Source organism: Podarcis filfolensis (assembly GCF_964270895.1).
Source record: "Podarcis filfolensis genome assembly, chromosome: 3".
Lineage (NCBI taxonomy): Eukaryota > Metazoa > Chordata > Lepidosauria > Squamata > Lacertidae > Podarcis > Podarcis filfolensis.
Genome location: NC_139606.1, coordinates 33,783,078 through 33,807,138, shown reverse-complemented (window position 1 = coordinate 33,807,138; position 24,061 = coordinate 33,783,078). Strand labels below are relative to the sequence as shown.

At 45.5% G+C, this 24,061-nt stretch overlaps 1 protein-coding gene across 1 annotated transcript in view; it reads left to right on the top strand.

Annotated features, from left to right (window-relative positions):
• The window catches only part of HMGCLL1 (3-hydroxy-3-methylglutaryl-CoA lyase like 1), a 61,684-nt gene that overhangs the window by 20,067 nt on the left and 17,556 nt on the right, over nucleotides 1–24,061 (top strand). Inside the window, exons 6-7 of the mRNA XM_083607356.1 lie at nucleotides 7,928–7,991; nucleotides 11,844–12,032. Of these exons, the coding sequence (XP_083463482.1) occupies nucleotides 7,928–7,991; nucleotides 11,844–12,032 (253 nt within the window). The remainder of the gene's footprint in view (nucleotides 1–7,927; nucleotides 7,992–11,843; nucleotides 12,033–24,061) is intronic.

Here is a 24,061-nt window from a genome sequence, read left to right as displayed (position 1 = left end):
GGCACACAGCTGGTAGAGCCAAATGGGCTTTGCTGGTATGCCTGCACAGCCCTTATCTCGCCACCTGTAATCACACCATCCAGATCAGAGGCAGATTTAGGTCCGGTTCACTTGAGCTGAAGGGGCGCTTTTGCCTTTCCCCCTCATTCCCAAGTAAGCCTAGTAAGTGCTGGGCTTGGAGAAGGAGCCTTGAGGGCTCTGACTGGGTCCTAGAGTCCTCAACGCCCCTTCCCAAAGCCTAGTTGGCACTTGCCCAGCTTTGGGAAAGAGGCAGGAGGGATCTCTCTCTCTGTGTCAAATTTTGGCCTTGGAGACTTATAACCAAGGTCGGGGCCCATCCAGATAAGCCCCTGTAGTGCTGCTGCTGTGGGGTGTGTGTGGGGTGTGTGTTCTTCCGTGGCGCAGCCCCACCACACTGTCGTTCCGGGGTTTACTTCCATAGCCTCAAAAAGTGTGTGTTTAGGACCGTAGCTCCAGTTATTTCACTTTGCCTCTCTATGCAACAAATTCAAGTTACAAGAAAGGAGATTCCGACTAAATATCAGGAAGAGTTTTCTGGCAGTAAGAGCTGTCCGACAGTGGAACTGACTCCCTCAGAAGGTCATGGACCTGGGATACTTTAGCTGAGATTCCTGCATTGCAGGGGGTTGTACTAGATGACCCTTGGGGTCCCCTCCAACTCTACAATTCTATGATTCTATGAAATGCCCAAGCTTTGTTGCCCCAACAGTATTTTTTGGAAAATTGTTTCAGATGTGGAAGAGGAAGGGGGTGCGGGCTATTGTCACCCCCTCTTTATTGTGTTCGTAAGCTGTTGCCAATAGGTGGAATAAGTGAAGGGAAAGGGAATGAGGGCAGAGGCTTTCGTCCTTTTAATTTGTGTTCCGCAGCAACATGAAAGGGAAAAAGCTTTGCCGCTGCTGTCATAAGAAATGCCCGGTGGCGTTCCCATTTGCCATGTAACGGCCCATTGGGAGCGATGCAAAAAAGAAAAAGAAAAAAAAGAGCTACTTTCAGAAATAATTTTAAAGGTTTCAGTTTTGGTTTTCTGTTTTCACTGGCAACCTGATGTGTATGTAGTAAGCGTAAATCAACGGCAGTGGGTGAAATTAATGGAAAATGTACTTGAAAACTTCGCTGAGAACTTAAGCTTCACTCTGTTGTTGTGTTGCTACAGCTGGAGCAGCATTTACTAAATCATCACAGCGCTCTATGTTGCCCGCTGTCGCACTAAAATATTTACGTATTTACTGGAAGAATTCAAGGGCTCATTTTAAAAAGAAAGGAAGCAAGCTGGTATGTTCCCTTAGTACTTTTACTGATTAGTTTTCTAATTAAGTAATTATCAAATACCTTCACTAATACCTTAATTCTATTAATTCCACGAATAAATTTTTATGTATACAGACTCCATGATTTTACAGGGACACATCCAATGAAGTTGATTAGAAGTAGGTTCAAGAAGTAGAACAGGCACTCCCCCAAGGCCCTGGTGAGGGAATCGCGACATCGGCGTCCTGTCCTGGTGGTTTTGCCTACCTCATAGCAGTCGTCACAACTGGTTGAGCATTGTGGCAATCCTTGTCTTGGATGGAGGGGAGGTTGTAGTCTCTGCCTGCCCCTCCAAGTGTTGGGGTATCCCGTTAAAGGGGTGCGGGGGGGGGGTGTTGCCATGTCCTCATGCCCAGCTGGGAACCAGGGCCAATGACACTCCCCCAGACGGTGGTCCCTGCAGGCATCACCATATTTGATGTAAGTCTTAGGAACCCCCCGCCCAGATTGACCTATGTGTCACTTCCGGCAGGCAGGCCGGTAGTATTTTGATTGCCTCATGCCCAAGCCAAACCTCTTTAATCTGTATCCAAGAAAGCTGTGGCCTGTTTCGATCCCCAAACCAGTCTCCATGTTATTTTAATTCTCTGTGGCGTTGGGGACTGGGGAGCACAATACCTGGACCTGTAGTGCATATTTAATGGACAGTATTCACTGCAGCAAGAAATTGTGGTGACCAATAGCTTAGATAGCTTAGAAACAGGAACGAGGAAACTGTGGTCCTGAAGATGTTGTTGAGACTACAGTCACATCCAGTTAAAGCACTCTTATATCACTTTTACAGTCACTTTTACAAAGAATCTTGGGGAACTGTAGCTCGGTGGGGGGTCTCCAAGCAACAAACAACAAACTACAATTCCCAGGATTCTTTGGGGGATGCCATGACTGTTAAAGTGACATGATAGTGCTATAAATTTCTGGTGTAGATGTCTGGTCTACAATTCCCATTATCCTTGGCCATTGATTCTGCCGGCTGCGGCTAATGGCAATTGGAATCATCTGGAGGAACAGCAGCTGGTTTCTTCCCTTAAAATGTGTTTTAGGAAAATCATAGAAAATAGATCTACCAGCAGCTATTGTTTGCCATTGTTATATGGAGCCTCTACATTCAAAGGCATTATGCCTCCATGGTTATACCCATTGCCCAGGAGGTGCAGCAGAAGGAGATGGCTGTTGCCTTCATGCCCTGCTTCTGATAGCTCAGTTGGTTAGAGTGTGGTGCTAATAACACCAAGGTTGCAGATTCGATCCCTGCATGGGGCAACTTCATATTCCTGCATTGCAGAGGGTTGGGCTAAATGACCCATAGGATCCCTTCCAACTCGAGAATTATATGAATGTTCTATGAATGAACTTCATAAAAAGACACTAATTGGCTACTGTGAGCTGTGATTCAGAGGGGCTGTTCTCTACGTTATTAACATTTGGGAACATTCCATCAGATTCTTCTAATAGCATCTATTAGATGACAATAGATGCTGTTAGAAGAATCTGATGAGTGTAGTTGCTCCTATTTTACACATTAAATTGCATTTAAGTCTCTCAGTTTGAGATATTGCTGTTCAGAGGTGTAATTCAGAATGTGCACAAAAACCCAAGTATACTGTTGGATTCATTAAATACCAACCAGGGTCATTCCCCGTAGAAGACTGCATGTTATTGGAGTCAGTCACTTATGAGTATTATTATTATTATTATTAGGAAATGTGAATGTAATAAATAGAGAAAAGGTTAAGTAAATATATTGCAGTTAGGCAGGGGCCGGGACGGTGCAGGTGGATAAAATGTTATAGTTTGGTAAATTCAATTGCCTGCTTAGCCAGGAAACTCCCTGGGTGGTCTTGGCAAGTAACTGCATCTCTCTGTCTAATCTGTTTCACTCGCAGCATGATGAAGGGGAAATGGCTTAAGAATTGTAAAGCACAATTTCTGGTCTTTGTAAATACATTTACTGATTGCTAGGATGCTTTCCATAGCTCCTTGATGGTTCCCACCCCACTCCTTCGGGTTCATGAGATTCACTTCCTGTCTGTTTAGAGTAGAGCACAGAAACGATGTTTGAGGACAGATGCCATAGAGCTGGTTATTCCCTACTGAAGCCAACCTGCTTTAGAACAAAGGCTGAAAGAGTTTTTCTAGATAAGATGCCCATAATATGAAAATGGAGCATATTTCAGAGCTCAGGTTATCCCGGCCAGATAAAGGATGATACTTCTGGGGTGCCTATGATGACTTTCTGGTCTCTGATCCAACCGTCCAGTAGTAAGCCTGCCAGAAATCATCATCATCATCATCATCATCATCATCATCTGAGGACTGCATTCCAGCAGTGGCTGAAGCCAGAGGCAAAATTGGGTGAAGCAACAAATGTAAACTTTACTTTTGTGTAGTAGGCTAGTTTCAACACACCCTCACAGCCTCTCTGAATCCTCCACCCAAGCAAACAACAAACTCAGAGTGCAGCCAGGCAGCAACACTTGGGGAGGGGTGTCAATGGCCAGGGATGATGGGACTTTTAGTCCAACAAAATCTGGACTCCTGCATGTTCCCCTTCCCTGTTTGAGATGACTGGGCCAAGATTCAGTTTTAAGAGTCTTTTATACTTACATTGACTTTGAAATGCTGCTTTGTAATGCAAGTTCCGATGTCTTTTAAAACCAGTTGGTTCTTGTTGTTAAAAACAGATACATAACTGTAGCTGAAGATTTAAGAAATCTGCTTGATATTTTTAATTGCTATTTATCTATCTTGGAATGAACAAGGAAGCCCCGCGCTCACTGGAACATGAGATTTTCTTGTTGAGTTATTAAGAGTGCAATCCTCTAGGATTTGGATTTGGAAGATCTTGAGGCTTCCCAGCTCAGTTGGGGGAAGCCCCTTAATCCCAGCATAGCTGGAGATAGCTCTGCCAATGAAACTTAAGCCAGTGAAACCTATACCAGCAGCATAAGTCCTCAAAAGGGATGTGGCATGGACAGGGCAAGAAGAGATACATACCTATTCTAAACTCTCTTTAACTTGACCATGTGACCCAGTGCCAAGACCATGTGACTCAGGCCCACAGCTAGCAGCCCTGCTTGTAACTTGGGATCTAGTTTTAATTTCTATGGTACTTTCTTCTATCTCTGCCATTCTTCATTTTCTTTTGTCTTCCCCACATGTCTTCTTTCTAACAAAGCAAAGCAAAGCAAAGCAAAGCAAAGCAAAGCAAAGCAAAGCAAAGCAAAGCAAAGCAAAGCCCTAAACTAAAAAGAAAACTGTGTTGCCATTAGTGTAACCCACCTTAGGTCAAGATTCACATCCACACCATACATTGGTCATTTAAAATACATTTAAGGCACATGGCTTCTCCCAAAGAATCATGGAGAATGAAGCTATCTTAGGGTGCTGGGAATTGTAGCTCTGACAGGGGTACACTACAGTTCCCAGAATTCTTTTTGGGGGTGAGCGATGACTTTTAAATGTCCTTTAAATGGATGGTGTGGATGTTAACAAGAATTGATCCACCTGCGGTTCACACCAATGATTTTACTTCATTTACTCACAGTAAAATTCAATTCATGCTCCCCTCATTTCTAGAATTCCCTGTGGCATGAAATGGAATGGAATCCAATGAAAATATGTAACATCAAGTTTGCCTAAAGGAAACCAAAGTTATTTGCATCTCTTTAGCAACTGTTAGGTATTTTGGGGTCAAATAAATGGTTACTCATAATGGCTACAATCCAGCACACATTCACCAATGCTTGAAGGCCAATGAAATCCAAAGGATTTAAGAGCCTCTTTAAATATTTTGTTGAAGTCAGTAATATCTCACATTTGTTGCCACTGATTGAAGAGGTAGAGCAAAAAAGCAGTAGGCAGGCTTATTTTTTAAAAAAAATTCTTAACCACTTATTCATCTAGATAGATTTCAGGATGGTACACAATAATAATAATGTTAACATAACAATAAAAGCAAAATGTAACCCATCATAAGACATTAGAAACAAAAAAAGCAGCATCTTATTGTCAATTGTGATAATAGGATGCTGGACTAGATGGACAATTGGCCCAATACAGCAAGCTTTTCTTGTGTTTTTATGTTCTTCTTATTTCATTATTAATAATGGTAATCTGTGAGCTGAGTAGGGACGTGGGTGGCGCTGTGGGTTAAACCACAGAGCCTAGGACTTGCCGATCAGAAGGTTGGCGGTTCGAATCCCTGTGACGGGGTGAGCTCCTGTTGCTCAGTCTCTGCTCCTGCCAACCTAGCAGTTCGAAAGCACCTCAAAGTGCAAGTAGATAAATAGGTACTGCTCCGGCGGGAAGGTAAACGGTGTTTCCGTGCACTGCTGTGGTTCGCCAGAAGCGGCTTAGTCATGCTGGCCACATGACCCGGAAGCTGTACACCGGCTCCCTCGGCCGATAAAGCAAGATGAGTGCCACAACCCCAGAGTCAGCCACGACTGGACCTAATGGTCAGGGGTCCCTTTACCTTTACCTTTATGTGCTGAGTACTATGTGCAAAGAACAGATTTGAAACGGACTCTTGGCAATCCAAAGTCCTTGATTTTGACTTTGATTAGGAGAGTTTGCCTGAGTATTCTAGCCCTTTAGATGTTACATTTCTCTCTTCCCAATTCTCAGCATTTTTAGCAACCATTTGGCTGCTTTTTAAAATATGGCTTCCTCCGTGGATACATCAACTGCTATATTTAAGAATTTGCTTTGGGGATAGATCCCCTGTTCTTCTGACATGAACATCCAATGCAATTGAATCACCCTGCAATGAACAGTGTAAATTACATGCAAACATACAATGTAATAATAAACAGGAAGCAGGCAGCATCTGTGTCTATGGCAAGAGTCTCAGAGGGCTCTTTGCATTCAGCTGTGCTAGCAGCTCTCTCTCTCTCTCTCTCTCTCTCTCTCTCTCTCTCTCTGGTTTTGTAACCATCTCGGACAGATTCCTACAAGAGGCTGGCTCCTGTGCAGAGCTGAGTTTCTGCTTGGATTGATTGCACTTTTGCCGAATGCTGATGGTGATAAATTGCACAGCTACCCTCAGCTGCATGCATCCTCCGTACAAGTTCCCCTTCCAAGTCCCACATCACAATAAAAGCATCATTTTCTGTCCCAGTTGTTTCCGAATGAAGAAGACGAGCAACAGCTTCATTTCCCTTCCCTTCAGGGCATCTGAGATCATCCTTTAAAATGCTGAAGACCTTTTCATTTGCCAATTAATGCACAAATTTAGCCGACGTGCACTTTGATACTGGAGGAAGGAGGAAAGGGTTTGCTTGTATTATCAAAGGGAGTTTTATCTAGTTTCATCTCATCCTTTTTACGGAAGGCAAAATGGACATAGTTAATACAGATGCTAGCAAGATGTTGTCCAAGATCGTTTGTAAGTTAGCTCTTCGTTATCCCCTTCATTTCTACTGTAGTTGAGAAAAGAATACTGTTGGTGCATTATAACACATGTCAGGACTTTCTGTAAGATCCAAAAATAAGTTTTCAATGTGGGGGTGATTTTCCATGTGGGGGAAGGCTGTTCTGATTGTTGCCTTCCATTCTTGTAAACTTGGGATCCTTTCCAACTCTACAATTCTATGATTCTAAAGTGACAAAATATTTTGGCAGACTCAAGATATAACTGTTTATAAAAACTTGTTTTTTAAAGGATTCTCCTATTGCGTGTTCAGACCTTTAAACCTTTCCCTTAAATAAATTCAGACAAGACTCAAATTTTGGTTTGGTTTTTGGCAGAATTTAGGCCGCAACTTTATTGATTACAGCATGTGAGTGGTTGCATAAGCTCTGGTTCGACTAGCTGCCTGCACCGTTGCAGGTAGCGCTGACCCAGGGCAGCAGCATAGGTCAGCCTAGGGTGAACACCGGGATAGGTGGAAAGCTGGGAACAGGCTATGTCCACCACCCAGATGTCCCCCTGGACTCAGGCACGGGCACAATCCCTTCACAGGGTTGACCAAACCTTTGAGTCCCTGGATTCCTTTAATGGAATACCCTTCACATAGGGATGGCGAGAGCGTTCCTCCATCCCTATCACCTGAACCAGAGCCTATCCGCAACCTTACAAGTTGTGATGATTTGCTACGTGGCAGGTGAAACCCAAATGGCAACAGCCAATCAGCCAAGTGGGGAAAATTCCTGCCATGCCCCTGTCCCAATGACAGATGACACACAATGGCATAGCAAGGTCAAGTGCAAAGCCCTAAAAGTAGGGAGAGGTGGGCGGGTGCACACACTGAAAGAGGAAGCTTTGGGTCACGTGCATAGGCATATATAGGTCCCTTGATCCGCTTAGCCTGCGTCCCATTGGCCTGATTAAACCCAGCATCAAGGGACCTACCAGTTGGGTGTTGTGGCTATCCAATCATCCCCACCCACAACACAGGGTTTGGTTGCCAGGTCTCACCGCAACACGTGCCCTCTTTAAGGGAGGATCCGATATCTTCCTGGCTTAATTGTTCATCCTAGTAAAATGCATACAACCTAGTAGAATGTTTCAACATCCTAGTTGAAGAATGCTTCTGGTGGGGCACTGATGTGTGCATATTACCAATGCGTCTGTATTCTTTTTTCTGTTTAGGTATGTGTCTTGCGCGTTGGGATGCCCTTACGAAGGAAGTATTGAGCCAGCGAAAGTTGCGGAAGTAAGCCACTTAAAAACAAAAACAAACAGCCCAGAAATCTTTACTTCCCTGGGGATCTGTTTTCTTGTCTAGGGAAAGCACTGGTGACTTGAGGGCTTTTTATTTGCACAGCTTTTTCTTATTCTCATTTTTGTATGATTTTATTGGATTATGTAGAGAACAGACAGACAAAATAAAAATCCAACATAAAATATCCCCATATCAAAACAGGAGAACTCAGAGCATTAGCAGAAATAATGCCCATTGAGCATGGAACAGGAATCTCCACAGTTCTAATCTGTAAAATAATAATAATAATAATAATAATAATAATAATAATGATGATGATGATGATGATGATGTTTATTTATACCCTGCCTTTCCCGGCCAGAGCTCAGGATGGCTAACACCAGTAAAATTAAAGTAAAAACATAATAGGGGGGAAAACCCCAATTTAAAATACAGGTTAAAATGTGATTTAAAATGCAGCCTCATTTTAAAAGTAGCCCATAGATCAAAATCATAAGGGTAGGGAAACGTAAGGGTCAGACTAAGTCCAAACCAAAGGCCAGGTGGAAATAGCATCAGTTTCTCACATCACAGTGAAAAGCAGACATCTCATCACCTTTACACCCCAGACGCACATTCAGTTCTCTGCATCTCCTTCTGCATTGCAGTTCTTAATTGTCTCTCTCCTGCTCCTGCCCATGCATACAGACTGTGTAATAGCCAGTAAAGGTAAGGTAAAGGTACCCCTGCCCGTACGGGCCAGTCTTGACAGACTCTAGGGTTGTGCGCTCATCTCACTCTATAGGCCGGGAGCCAGCGCTGTCCGCAGACACTTCCGGGTCACGTGGCCAGCGTGACGAAGCTGCTCTGGCGAGCCAGAGCCGCACATGGAAACGCCGTTTACCTTCCCGCTAGTAAGCGGTCCCTATTTATCTACTTGCACCTGGGGGTGCTTTCGAACTGCTAGGTTGGCAGGCGCTGGGACCGAGCAACGGGAGCGCACCCCGCCGCGGGGATTCGAACCGCCGACCATGTGATCGGCAAGTCCTAGGCGCTGAGGTTTTACCCACAGCGCCACCCGCATCCCACTACATAGCTAGTAGCCACCAGCATTTTGTGGTCATTAGAACTATAGAATAACCACCACCTTTGGCTAACCAACTGATTGAGGAAGCAGTCAGGTTACACAATAGATTTTAAATTCTTCACTTGATGGCACTTGATAGCATTACTCATACCTGCAGCATGTGCTATGAAACACTTCTGCACAACCCAAGACTTCAGATCAAAGTTGAAAATTTCTAAGGAACTGTTGGCCTATTTTGGGTGTGTACACGTTGTTAGCTCATCACTTGATAACTGTAGCATCAAGTGACGACTTACATGTGTAAAAACACCCTTGGAACTTGGAGTTACCTCATGACAGAGTTTTCATCTCACCTGGCATCCATCTTAATGCATTACTTCTCAGTACCTCTCACAGCGCTGTCAAATGATGCACCTCAATATTTAAATCAGCCCTTTAATAGTAGAGGTAAGATAGGACAAATGTGGGTAACCAGGAAATAAATAATAATAGTAGCAGTAATAATAATAATAATAATAATAATAATAATAATAATAATAATAAGCAGCTCCTAGCCACATTGCAAAAATCCAGGAACATTGTTTTCTTTTTCTCTGTTATTGCCATCACAGTGCTAGAGTTTGTTTCCACTTATGGTAGTTCCCCCCCCCCCCCAAAAAAAAATCTTCCATTTTATCCTGCCTCTTAGCCCTGAGTATCTGTTTACATGGAGTTTATCACGGTACTTCTCCCAGAGCAGATACAACTTCCATTTATTAAGAATAGCAATTTTCTGATTCAGTTGGTTTTCCCGTCAAGCTGCGTGTGACATATGTTTAGATGTATTGATGGTGACAGGTTTAGCTGTGCTGTTCCCATATTTCCTATTGCAAAACCATATTGGAGTCTGTTCTCCAAAAGACCTTGATATGATGCTCAGGCCAAGTTCCCGCATCCCCCACCCCCTTGTCAATAAAGTCCCTTTCAGCATTTCAGCAGGAATGCAACTCTTCGTTTTGATTCCACAAATATCCTCTGTTTTTCTATCTAATGCCTTCTTCTACAGAAGATTTGTCAGATTTTGTCCTCATTATCGTCATTATGAGTTGCTTTCGGGAGCGCCTTAATTTTGAAAGTGGCATACAAGTTGCATAACAATAATAAGTAGTATAATAAGAAATAATACTAGTAGTAGGCCTTGGAAAGCTATGAACAATCTCCCCCTTCCCGAGATTCAGCAGAAATTGTATACAGTATGCCTGATGTTTTCCGGGTAAGTCATGGAACAGTTATGCCAAACTAAAAGAAATAGCCATGGGGTTCACATCCTCTTTGCAGACTTTTAAATCTTGCTTGTGTCATTTATCTTCTGGCCTTTAGATTAAGCATATAATCATGTGGGACACCAGGGACTAGCAGCTTTGCACCCTGTCAACTTTTATCACACTCGTCCCAACAGCAAAAGCCATTATTATCATTGGTATTTTACCAATTTAGCACTTGCCATCCATCTGTAGCTGTTTCGTGTATCTCGTCTGCACTTGGGGACCACGGTGCAGTCGGCAATAAAGTGCAATAGGAAAAACTGTAGGACATCTGTTGAATCAAAAGTATGTGGCAAAAGCGTTATAAACTGCAAATTCCAAGTGACATTATATGGCCTGTTAAGAAATATATAGGTGTTTTCAGTGTCCAGGAAGAAAGGGGTAGGTTCAGGGAATGCATGATTCCACAGCCTGCTCTTGAATGCTTAAGAATTGCGGGGTCTACACCAGCTCTCTATAGTTAATAGCTGGCTGTGCATTGTAAAATTTCTAAAAGCTGAATGGTATATTATGTCCTGGAGGACACTGTATATTTTTAGTGGGCTTTTCTCCTGTGCTTGTATGCTGGACCCAGGTGGGATTAGGATGCAGGCCTGAATGCAGTAAATGCAGAGAGAAAACCCCAGTCCTGCTGCTTTGAGCTGAACAGCAGGAGTGAAAATTGGATCGCTTCCAGGAACACCACTGGTTAAAAGCTCCTGATAGGTGACTGCAGTCTTGCTTTCAAGCGCTAGACGATGCTCATGCCACCTGGGCCTAGGATGCCAGCACAGAGAAATACCTTTTAGGTGCGTCCAATGCACCCTTCATTCTACATTTGCCTCGCCTCCCTGAATTTTTTTCTATAAATACATATTACTTTTCAGATTCCCAAACACACATAAGCAAAGGGGAGCGGGGAGATAGTGCATGTAATCCATCTGCAACAGAAATTCTCTTTGACTTCCATGGAAGTATTAAGCAGGCAAATAAATGCCAGGTGTTCGTTTCACTTTGAATTTGTTTAATTCATTGAAAACACCTGACAGTCTTAAGTTAATGTTCAACAAAAGAACTTAATTCTGAAAAGCGTGAAAATCAGAAAAAGAATACGGCCCTGTGCAGAGAGGCATAACCTGAAAAATCCCAGAGCAGAAGAACTGCCTTCCCTAACCTGGTGCCCTCCAGACGTTGCTGAACTACAACTCCCATCAGCCCTAGCTGGAATGGATAATAATCAGGGATGAAGGGAACTGTAGTCCAATAACATCCAAAGGTCACCAGGCTGGGGAAGGCTGTTCTAGAAAGGATAGGAAAGGACCACCTGTTGAAAACAGGCCCCCTCAGGTTTAATGCGGGAAAACACGAAAAGGAGATGACTAGGATCCTAGTGTTAGTCTTTTCCTTTCCTCAGAAATTATTCATTGGTAAAAGTCACTTGAAACTGCTTTCTCTTTTCCCTTATGTTTGGTTCTCCTACCATTCCCTCCCCAGGTCTCCAAACGGCTATACAGCATGGGTTGCTATGAGATATCCCTTGGAGACACCATAGGTGTGGGGACCCCTGGCAGCATGAAGCGCATGCTGGAATCTGTTATGATGGAGCTCCCTGTGGCAGCAATTGCAGTGCATTGCCATGACACCTACGGCCAGGCTTTAGCCAATATCCTCACAGCGATGCAGGTAAGATCCAGTCTCTGGTCTCATCCAAATACAATTTTTTCGGCGCTAGCCTCATTCATCCTTGCATCCTCTTGGGCATGACTGCTCCCATGCTAGGGAGATGCTCATTGGTAGACCGTGTGCTTTGAATGCTCCCAGATTCAATCCCAGGTAAAGGATCAGGTAGCAGTTGATGGGAAAGAGCACTGCCTTGGATCCTGGATAGTAGCTGCTGTCAGTCGGTGTTAGAGTCAGACTATTGGTCCATCTAGCTTGGTGTTATCTCCACAGACTGCTAATGACTTTTCAGGATTGCAGACAAACTTATCTCTTTGCCCTACCTGGAGATGCCACTGTACTAGACTGGGTGCCCCTGTGCTCCGACTCACTGTAAGGCTATTTTAAATGCTCATAAGCCACCGTATTGCTGCCCCGCCCATGTGATCAGTTTCCCCCCAAGGTTACCTAGATAGGCAGGTAGCTGTAGCTGCCTGCAGTGACTCTCTCACTGCTGATGTTAATGTATGATGTTAATGTATGATCTGGGTTGTGTGATGGGATGGTGAGCTGCTTGTGCGTAAAATCCTGATCCCTCAGAGTTTGGCTAAGTTCCCAAACCTCTGTCTGTGATGGAGCTCCTTAAGCATGGCTCCATCAATCGCTCGTTGAATCGGACAGTGGGCGTTTACGGAACTTCTTCCAGCATAAAAGCTCCTTAACGGAAACGCGTCTTCTGGACTCTCGGCGTGACAGTTTCCGCCGAGGAGTGGGTGTCCCTACGGGAGGTCCTGAAACCTCCCCACTGTTCTCGCTTGAAGTGTCTCTGAGCCCTCCCTCCGACTCACTTTCCCTTGGAGCTCCACTTCTCCCCCTGCTGGTCCCCTCCTCCGCTGAGTGGTCTCTCTCACCCTCCATGAGCCCTTTCACCTCCTTCGTCTCAGATGACAGTTCCCTGACATCCACCTCCCCTCCAGGGCCCCCTTCACCCCCTTCCCTCCCCTCCTCTGCGGGAGGCGAGGGAGCAAAACCCCTGAAGGAACCTCCCTCATCTTCCGAAGTTTCGAACACTTCCCTCCACCTTTTGCTGTTTCCGGTTTCCAAGTACTCCTCCTCCTCGGAGTCTGTACCTCCTTCCACCTCTGATTCCCTGAATCCCTCCAGTTCCTCCTCCTCGTCGGTGGTGCCAAAGTACTCCCTCCGGAACCTCGCTACTGGCTGAGGTTTCCTGGGGAACCTTTGGTGGAACGTTTCGACCAAGATCTCGTCATGGACCTCCTCTGCCTTCACCCAGGTGTTTTCCGACTCCGGTTCCCCTTCCCACGCGACCAAATACTCCACCTGATTACCCTTCCACCTGGAGTCGATGATTTCCGCCACATAGTTGTGGCTTTCCCTTTCTTCTATGGCTGGCCCCCGTGTGGATACCCCTTCACCTTCCCCCCTGTATGGTGACAGTAATGACCTGTGGAATACTGGGTGCAGTTTCATGTGGTTCGGTAACCGGAGTCTGAAAGCCACTGGGTTGACCTGTTGGATGACCTCAAATGGTCCCAATCTTTTGGGTCTCAATTTCTTGCAACCCCCCTTGAACGGCAATCCTTGGGTTGATAGCCAGACCCGACTCCCCACCCTAATTGTTTCACCTTCCCTTCTGCTCTTGTCTGCCTGCCTCTTATATTCTTCTTTGGCCCTTTCTAAGTTGTGTTGGAGTTGACGATGGATCGCCTCCATTTCTTCTACAAAAAGTTCAGCGGCCGGAACACTCCATCTCTCTCCTCCTTCCCCTGGAAACGCCCTGGGGTGGCACCCATAATTAGCCAAAAAGGGGCTCATCCCGGTGGACACATTCTCTGCATTATTGTAAGCAAATTCCGCTAGTGCCAACTTTTCGACCCAATCGTTTTCTCTGTCATTGACATAACACCTCAGGTATTGTTGAAGGATACCGTTTGCCCTCTCCGCCTGCCCATTGGTCTCAGGGTGCCTGGCAGTCGAAAAGTTGACCTCTACGTGCAACAAGCTCATAAGCTTCCTCCAGAATCTGGACGTGAACTGTTTCCCTCTGTCGGAAACCAGCCTCAAGGGGGCGCCATGCAGCCTAAAAATATGTTCTACAAACAATTTCGCTGTCTCTTCCGCCGTGACTGCATGTGAGCAAGCTACAAAGTGACCCATCTTAGCTAACAGGTCTACTACGACTAGTATGGCGGTTTTCCCCTGGGATTTGGGCAGATCAGTCATAAAATCTATCGACACCGCCTCCCACGGTCGTTCTGGTGTGGGTAACGGTTCTAATAACCCCGCTGGTGCCCGCCTTTCTCCTTTGGCTCTCTGGCATTGGTCACACCTTCTCACATACTCCCGTACATCCTCCCTCACCTTGGGCCACCAAAACTCCCTGGTCACCAACCACATGGTCTTGTGTTGCCCAAAATGCCCCGCTGTGGGATTGTCGTGCAGCTGTTTGAGTACTCTCCCCCTCAATTCCCCTTCGGGAATATATAGCGCCCCTTTGTAATACAATGCCCCGTTTCTTTCTTCAAAACCTCCGGGGTCTTCTCCCTCTCTCCTTAAACCTCTGAGCTTATCCTGGGCGTACTCATCATTTACCGTTCCCTCTACCAGTTCTCTTTGCCCCACCCAGGCCACACCACACACCCAGTGGTCCTCTGGGATAATATGTCTCTCTTCTGGCGCTCCCTCCCCCTCCAAATATTCAGGTTTGCGAGAGAGAGCGTCCGCTCTGATGTTTTCTGGACCTGGCACATAGCAGATTTCAAAATGGAATTTGGAGAACTCCTGGGCCCATCTCACTTGTCGTTGGTTGAGCACTCGTGCCGTTCTCCAATACTCCAAATTCTTGTGGTCCGTACACACTTGCACCTTATGCTGTGCGCCAATTAGTAAGTGTCTCCATCTCCGGAACGCTTCGTGAATGGCGAGTAGTTCTCGGTCATATACCGTGTAGTTCCTCTCGGATTTGTTCAGCTTACGCGAAAAGAAGGCACACGGTCTCCATTCCGACTTATTGCTCCCTGGCTGAAGCAGCACCGCCCCCACCGCCCGGTCTGAGGCATCAGTTTCCACTCTCATGGGTTTTTGTAAATCCACATGCAGGAGCTGTTCTTCCGAAGCGAATGCCTTTTTCAATTCCTCAAAAGCGTGCTCCTCCTCCGCCGTCCAAACGAATTTCTTCTTGCTGCTTAGACAGTCCGTGATGGGAGCCGTTAAGTGGGCAAAGTTCTTGATGAATTTACGGTAAAAGTTCCCAAACCCTAAGAACCTTTGCACATCTTTTTTCGTTTTTGGTGTCTTCCATTCCAGCACCGCCTGGACCTTGCCTGGATCCATGGCTAATCCCTTGTCTGATAAGCGGTACCCCAGGAATTCCACCTCCTTGGTGTGGAACTGACACTTCTCCAATTTCACCCACAACTGGTTTGCTTGCAGCTGGCTCAGCACTTCCCTGACATCCTTTACATGCTGCTCCTCATTCTCTGAATATATCAGCACGTCATCGAGGAAGGCCACGCAATTCTTGTAGAGCAAAGGTCCCAGTACATGGTTCATGAGCGATTGAAAACAGGCGGAGCCTGCTTGTAATCCAAAGGGCATAACGAGATATTCGAAAGCCCCTAGGGGGGTGAACATCGTTGTCTTCCATTCATCCCCCTTCTTTATTCGTATCAAGTTGTATGCTCCCCTCAGGTCCAGTTTCGTGAATATCTTCCCCTTCCTCACCCTGGTCAAAATGTCATCAATCCTGGGCATGGGGAAAGTCACTGGTTCTGACACGGCATTTAACCGCCGGTAGTCCACGACCAATCTCGGTTTATCCGTGTTTTTTTTGTCCACAAAAAACACTGGGCTGCCCCCCACCTCTCTGGACTCTCTGATGAAACCTCTCTTCAGGTTTTTGTCAATAAACTCCCTCAACTCCTGCATTTCCCTGTCTGACATGGCGTACAGCTTGCCCACGGGGAGCTGGGCCCCAGGGACCAGGTTAATTTGGCAGTCAAAGTCTCTATGCGGTGGTAGTTTATCTGCTTCCCTTTCGCTGAAGACCTTGCTCAGGTCAGCGTATTGTTTGGGCACCTTCCCTTTGTCCGCCACTTCCGTCCCTGCTAGGGAGACTTTTGCCCCTTCTGGCACCTTTCCCTCTTTGCAGTGTTCCAGGCAATGTGCTGACCCAAAGGAGACCACTCTCTGATGCCAGCCCACTAGCGGGTCATGCAACGCTAGCCAGCTCATTCCCAAAATGACTGGCGCCCCTCCCAGGGTGGCTACATTGAACGCTATCCTTTCGGTGTGCCTTGCCACCCTCATAACCATTGGGACGGTCTGTAGGCTAACTTCTCCCCCCAACAGCTCCCTCCCATCGATCGTGGTGACCTGCAGGGGGTTGCTTAAAGGGAGTGTCTGTATCTGGTGTTCAGCTGCAAACTCCTTGCTCATAAAATTACAGGAGCTGCCTGAGTCCAACAGCGCCTTGGTCTTTAGTGGGTATCCGTTTGCCAGCTCTAGCAACACCTCTATTACTAGGGCTGGTCTTGGAGGTTCCGGAGTGGGCACTTTTACTGCTCCTTGGCCTGTCTGCAGTGCCCTGACAGTGGCAGACAGGCGTTGGCTTTTACTGGCTCCTGGACTTCCTCCTCCTTCCCCCCAACAGCTCCCGCCATCCCTTGCCATTCCTTTCTTTGCGGGCAGACTCTGGCAAAGTGACCTGGCTGCTGGCAGAGATAACATTTCTTGGCGCTCTTTCCCTCCTTCTTCCTCCCTTCATTGGGATTTGAAACTGCGCGCGCGCGCGCTGTTCCAACTTCCATCGGCTCTCCGGGCGGGAAACTGGGTTCTGGAATCTCTGGAATGCGGAAATCCCTCCAACGCTCTCCTTTCCCCTCCAAGGCTCTTGCCTCCTGGCGCGCTCCAATGGTCAGCGCTGATTTGGTCAGCTGGTCCATAGACTCCGCCCTGGGCGCCCGGGAAAGTTCGTCTTTCACCGCCGAAGAAAGCCCCTCTTCAAAGAGCATTTGAATGGGTTCCGCCGATAGGTCCCACCCCAATTTATGTATCAACATTGTAAACTCAGTCCAGTACTCACGAACCGATCGGCTCCCCTGTTTGCAAGCCATCAATTGTCTGCGCACCAGTCCCTGTTCAATCTCGCTGGAAAACATCAAATCCATGGCGCGAAAAAACTTCCTCGCGTCCTTCAGCATGTCACTATTCCCTGCCATCAGGGGCCTCACCCAGTCTCTCGCCCCGCCTTCGAGATGGCCAATCACAAATGCCACTCGCGATGCCTCATCGGGAAAGTCGTTAAACTGCAGTTCGAGAGCATACTGCATCTCTGTCCTAAAGGCTTGGTAGTTCCTGGGGTCCCCCCCCCAAACTTCTGCACCATTCCTGGCATCTTTCTTGCTAGTGTAGCGCCTTTTGCCTTTTCTGCATCCTGCGCCCTCCTTTCTTCTAGCCTCGCCGTTTGCATTGCTAGCTGGAGTTCCAACACTCTGTACCTTTCTTCCAGACTTGGACCTTCTCCAGCTCCTGCTGCTCCTCCGGCTCCGGCTGGGTTGCTCATGATGCCTCTCTGCACAAGCTGCTTTCAGGGACTGTCCGATTGCTGTGATGGGATGGTGAGCTGCTTGTGCGTAAAATCCTGATCCCTCAGAGTTTGGCTAAGTTCCCAAACCTCTGTCTGTGATGGAGCTCCTTAAGCATGGCTCCATCAATCGCTCGTTGAATCGGACAGTGGGCGTTTACGGAACTTCTTCCAGCATAAAAGCTCCTTAACGGAAACGCATCTTCTGGACTCTCGGCGTGACAGTTTCCGCCGAGGAGTGGGTGTCCCTACGGGAGGTCCTGAAACCTCCCCACTGTTCTCGCTTGAAGTGTCTCTGAGCCCTCCCTCCGACTCACTTTCCCTTGGAGCTCCACTTCTCCCCCTGCTGGTCCCCTCCTCCGCTGAGTGGTCTCTCTCACCCTCCATGAGCCCTTTCACCTCCTTCGTCTCAGATGACAGTTCCCTGACAGGGTTGGGTCCAGGCCAGGTGTAAGTCATGAGCTGAGGATCACATGCTATAGCTTAAAGCGAGTCGCACATTTCTGTACTGCATCAATCTGTGGGTGGCTGTCATTGATGGGCACGCTATACATATTTGTCCGCAATCTTCTTCGAAAACAAGGAGTTCAGTTGCACATGTAGAAAAATATATAACGGGAAAAGATCGCAAAAGTGGACAGAAATGGATAGAACACCATGGGCTGGTGCAAAATATAGCAAGCTGTGAATTATTATGCATACAATATGGACTATTTGATTTGTTTATGCCTTTCTGTGTGCTTCTTCACTTTATTCACTACCAAGCATCTTGCACCCAAACATTGCAAATGAATCTGTAGCCGAGTTGGCTGCAGTCTAGTGACTTAGATGCTCTGCATGGGATTGATTGTACTGTTAGACTCTTAACAGTTCAAGAGTAACCCAGCCGTCTAGCAACAAATATAGAAGTTTCTTCAGTACCACTCTGCATCATATCATAATATATTGCTACTTTAAGTGCCATTTCCAAGGCTTTAGGAAAAGTGGAAATTGGAAATGTCCTCAGGAAAATATTTTTTTCTGGTCCCAGCTGGTGACTACTGAATTGTCGTATTGAAAACCTGCTGCATGATGAATTGCCCGAGCTTTACTATATGAAAACTCACTAATATATTAGACATGCTTCCTTTTAGGCAGAGTGCTGTTAAATTATAATTCCAAACGAAACGATGGGGACGTGGGTTTTATTCCGACATTTGCTACTGACTGCAACAGTCAGAGTCTGACGCTAACTAGTTTCAAAGTGCACATTTGTGGTGCCTCTTAACTTAGAAAGACAGGAATTAATCTGCATGTGGATAAAGGAGACTTAAAAACAAAAAAACCCCAAAGCCTGTAGAATTCATTAACTCGGATACTCCAAGCATTTTCCCTAACAGAACCGCATTTCTTTCTGAAGATCTTAGCTCTGTTCTATAAGTTTTCATAGCAACATGTTAAAAAAATAAATGCAGGATATTGTAGCCCTCTTAAGATGTTCATGAACACATGAGGGGAAAGGTATATAGTGGAGCAGGGGCCATATGTCAACGCTGCCCCCTCCAGTGCCAGTCTTGACATGTTCAGCACAGAAATCTGATGGGAACTGGCTGAATATGCTTAGCAGTCTTCCTGCAACTGGGACATTGAACCTGAGACCTTTTGCATCCCAAGGACGTGCTCTACCACTGAACTTCAGCCCTTCCCCCAAAGACTTCAAAGTGTGTTCAGCCATGTGTGCTTAGAAGACCTTCCAGCTCAATGTGGGAAGGTCGAGGTGGAGTGGATTCCCCTGACACACCCAGAAGCATAGGGGGTCAAGGGCTGGAACATATTCCCCCCCTCACATGTACAGACTGAATGCCCAAAGAGGTCTTATGTGTGTTGTTTTCTGGCAGTGTGATTGCAGTGATGAACAACTATGAAAGGCAATGTGCATCGTGCTATCTATGGCTGAGTCAAAATATGGCAGTGGGGAATCCTAGATGGCCGTTAATTGAGCTGCAATGTCTAAATTGTGAGGGAATGGAACCTTCCAGAATACCTGACCTAAACAGACTAGCTTTGGAGATTGAGGTGGATGGGTGGAGAGATAGATAGATAAGATAGATATATGATGATGATGATAGATAGATAGATAGATAGATAGATAGATGATAGATGAGATTAACTGTGAGGCAATCCAAAAATTGACCTTGAAAACAGGAGTTGGGTATAGTAAAGGAAGCTGTGGACCAGTAGAAACTGAGTGGATGATGCTCCTACAAAATAGGAGTCAAGCGGGGAAGTCCCCAGGGGCAAGATAGCTATAAGTAGAAGAATGAGAATGCAGAGAGAGCCAGTGTGGTGTAGTGGTTAAGAGCGGTAGTCTCGTAATCTGGGGAACCGAGTTCGCGTCTCCACTCCTCTACATGCAGCTGCTGGGTGACCTTGGGCCAGTCACACTTCTTTGAAGTCTCTCAGCCCCACTCACCTCACAGAGTGTTTGTTGTGGGGGAGGAAGGGAAAGGAGAATGTTAGCCGCTTTGAGACTCCTTAAAGGGAGTGAAAGGTGGGATATCAAATCCAAACTCTTCTTCTTCTTCTTCTTCTTCTTCTTCTTCTTCTTCTTCTTCTTCTTCAGTGACTAGGAATACAATGTGGGTACCTAGAAATGCCTAAAGAAAATGGGGAAAAGTGCCTAAAGAAAATGGGAAAAAGTGGAAGGGCAAAAGTCAGTCCTCCACTTTTTCAAAACAGGATTGTAGGAGTTGGGGCACATTACAACTTTGCACTTGGCCTGACAAAAGTATACTTTCTCCAGAGTTGAACAATGCACACTTCTGAAAAGCTATAGTAAACAGCTCTTCCCTTCCTTCCTTCCTTCCTTCCTTCCTTCCTTCCATCCATCCTTCCATCCATCTGTCCTTTCTTTCTTTCTTTCGAGAGATAAAATGGTAGACAAGAAAGGGTTGTGACTTCTCTGAAAAGTCTTTTTGTTACCCAGCCCTTTAAAAGGGGCTCCCTTAGTTGTATGTGTTTGGCTGCAATGTACCTGCATAAGCTCTAAGCTTTGGGTAGGGTATGTATACAGTCGGGCTTTCAATGTGTGTAAAAATTGTTGACCCCTGCCTGAGTAAATTTGACATCTAACATGTTGACCCCTGCCTGAGTAAATTTAACAACTAGCATGACAATGAGAAGTATAAAGACAATTCCTGTAAAGACCATTCCTGAATGAATGAAAGCAGAGCAACATTCTGTCTCCTATTATTTAGCGAACTGTAGGCTGTAATATTCTTGCACCAGTTCTCTAGATTGTTGCTGTCTTCTTCTGCTCAGCATGTTTGTGCCCGCTATTTTTTTCCCTGTTCTGGCAGCGATAGTAGTCAGCCTCCAGCCCTCCCCTCCCGCAAATAACAATACTTTGATGGTATTTGATGAGGAAAACTTTCCATCATTCAGTTGTGCCCTACTCCAAATAATATTGGATGAAGTCACTGAATCTGCATAAGAAACTACCTAAGAGGTTTTATAAGGGTTGTTCTAGGGAAGGAGTAAGTAGTGAAAGATGGCTGACTGCTTAGCCAAAACATTCAAAGGTTAAGATTACAGTGCTCAAGCCATTTACCCTGAAGAGGCATTGCTAAAATAAAAATAAAAAGATTTCTCCAGAGTAAGTAGTTTGAAGCCTGATCTAATTGTTGATGCCACTGAAAGGAATAAATGTCAGACATCAAATTGGGATATGATGTCTTTCTAAATAGTGTGTTTTTGGTGCAAATGAAAAAAGCATATGAAGGAATGTTTCAAAACAATAAGATTTTAAACAGAAGTATGGCTAAGTCTTTGCTTGGTGGGTGAAACTTGGCTGAACCCAGAAACTGGGATATTAAAATATCAGACTATAGAATTTATAGAAGTGACAAAGTCAGCAAGAAGGAGGAGGCGTGGCTGGCTGTTTGAGTAAAAAGAGTGCTTTGAGTAAAACTGCATGTGTAGACTGGATAACATGTCAAAGGCAATGTGAAATGGCAAACCATTATTTATAGGAAACTGTGCGACCTCCAAGGGAGAAGGAAACAATCTGGACCAACAAGATGTATAACTGATACTAGTTGCTCCTGTCATGACCAGTACTGTTACTGCTTCTACCATAACAACTCAACATTTGGATTTAACAACTTGCTGGAGGCTTGTACAGAGCCCAAAATGGCATAGTTTCTGCCTAGAAACTCAGGGCGCTTCCAGGCTACCTGTTTATTGGCCATTAATCCTGATCCGCTTTCAGGGGGATTTGACAACATTGGGTGTATATTATGATTTGTTTGTGGGTTATGACTGTCTCTGTGTAGGCCAATTTAAGAACATTTTTTTCAACCCAGATGCAGTGTTCACACATGATTGGCTGGTTTTCTCAGCCAAAGTGCCGGTGATCATCCACACTCAACACATGTAGAATGCCAACATCTTATATTAGTAGAATCAACAGAGATTATCCACTGCACCAGTGGTAGGTCAAAAGATTTATGAGAGGAGGTATTTTTTTCTTTGACATTCTTCAAGTTGCAGCTCCTAGTTCAGTGCTTAAAAGTTGCAGCTGAGAGCAACATCAAGAAATGCTCTAAGGTAGAATCCACACAAACTGTACCAGGACATCATTCAAAAGACGATTCTATGATTCTGTGACCTGCATTAGGACCTTGGAGCTAATGTGGAAGGGGGCAACTGGTGAGGATTTTGGGAGAAGGATGATAAAGGAGTGGTAGTATTCAGCTGTAGCAACATATCTACATGTAGAATGATCTGTATCGCTGGCTGCTTTTTATACTCTCTGTCTCATTCATAGGTGTCATTTGATATATGTTGTGTTGACTTCATAAAATAAAAGTGGATTATTTGATGAAAAAGTGATAACCATTTATTGGGATTTGGTAGCATCTTCTGCATTCACAAACCAAGTTAGGAGAAACAATTGTATATACTTGTTAAGACACACACACACACACACACGGCTTGGTCTTCTGAATTCTATATGGAAAATTGCCAAATATGTAGTGAGCATTCTGTGCTTTGATTTTTCAGAGTGTTGTACTAGAAATCTTAATCTTAAGGATTAGACAAGAGTAATAAACAAATTTTGTTAAGTGGCTGAAATAAATAAAAATTGTAAATATAAAAAAAGGTTTCCTGCTGTGATCATACCAACGAGGTGGTGGAAGATTCAGTCTCCAGTTCCCAGATTCTATTTCTTTAACATATGTCTTACTGAACCATGGAAAATGAAGATAAGATTTCCAATTTTCCATGTATTTAACAGGGGGTGGGGATGTAGACTAGCGTGAGAAACAATGGAGTCCAGATATTTTTGGATCCCCATTACTTATATGGCCAATATATCCTTCAGGAAGCAGAGTGAATTTTGGAGGAAAACGGTAAGTGTAACAGGACTTATTTTATAAATAGACACAGGTTTTTTTCAGTCCGGCAATTCCCCAAACCTGCATCTTCTGGAAAACCATATCAATAGCACATGGTGCTTAGTCTGATGCTACATATAGAATTGAATCATGGCATTCTTGCCTTTTATGGTTGTCGGGTGTGTCTAGGAGCCTGTATGTGTCCTCTCCGCAGCAGCTAACAGCAACTTTGGGGGTGGTGGTGTTAGATTAAGAGAATGGCACAGGATAATTTGGAAGCCCCCTGTCCCTGGCAGCTTTTAAAGTTAAACTCAAAATATCAGGATTTGGAATCCTGGATCTCCTTGTGCAATGTGTAGTTTGGCCTTGCAATCCAAAATGCAAAGAAGCTATCCTAGAATTATATAACCCGGAATGCTATCAAACGATACGGTGCTTCTTTCAGATAGTCTTAACAAATTCTGCAAAGACTTTTTGAAATGATGTGTTTACTCACTGTTGCTCTTACTAGCGTTACCACTTATTCAGTAATATTTGAATATATGAGGCTTTTGCGCTGTTCTGAAGTGTCAGGGACTGGAAAGGGGGCCTCTAGCTTCATCCTGCACTCTACAACGGCCCATAGCTGTCAACCGTCCCTTATTTGGCGGGAAAGTCCCTTATCCCAGCGCTGTGTCCCACTGCTGTCCCTTATTGATGATGTCCCTTAAATTTCCCGGGTTTCAAAGGAAGCAGCTCCTCTCCCTCCCTCCCTGCCGGCCAGGGAGGAAGGAGGCTCCAACTGTGTTGCTTGGCTGCGTTGCTCACCCAATAAGGAGTCTAAGAATGACTGGGGGATGGAGCTTGCATGCCTTGTGCCGAGCAAATCGGCCGTGTTGCCTGGGGACTCGCCTTTGCTCAGCAATTCCCAGCGGAGAGGTGACAGTGGTTTTCCTTGCTGCATCCCCTTTGCCGGGTTGCTGCGCTGTGGGAACCACCGCTTGAGGCTTCGTTTGGCTGCTGGCTGGGCTTTCTGCCTTTGGCTCAGAGGGGCTCAGAAGCTGAACATACCTGTGCTCTGAAAATCCCTT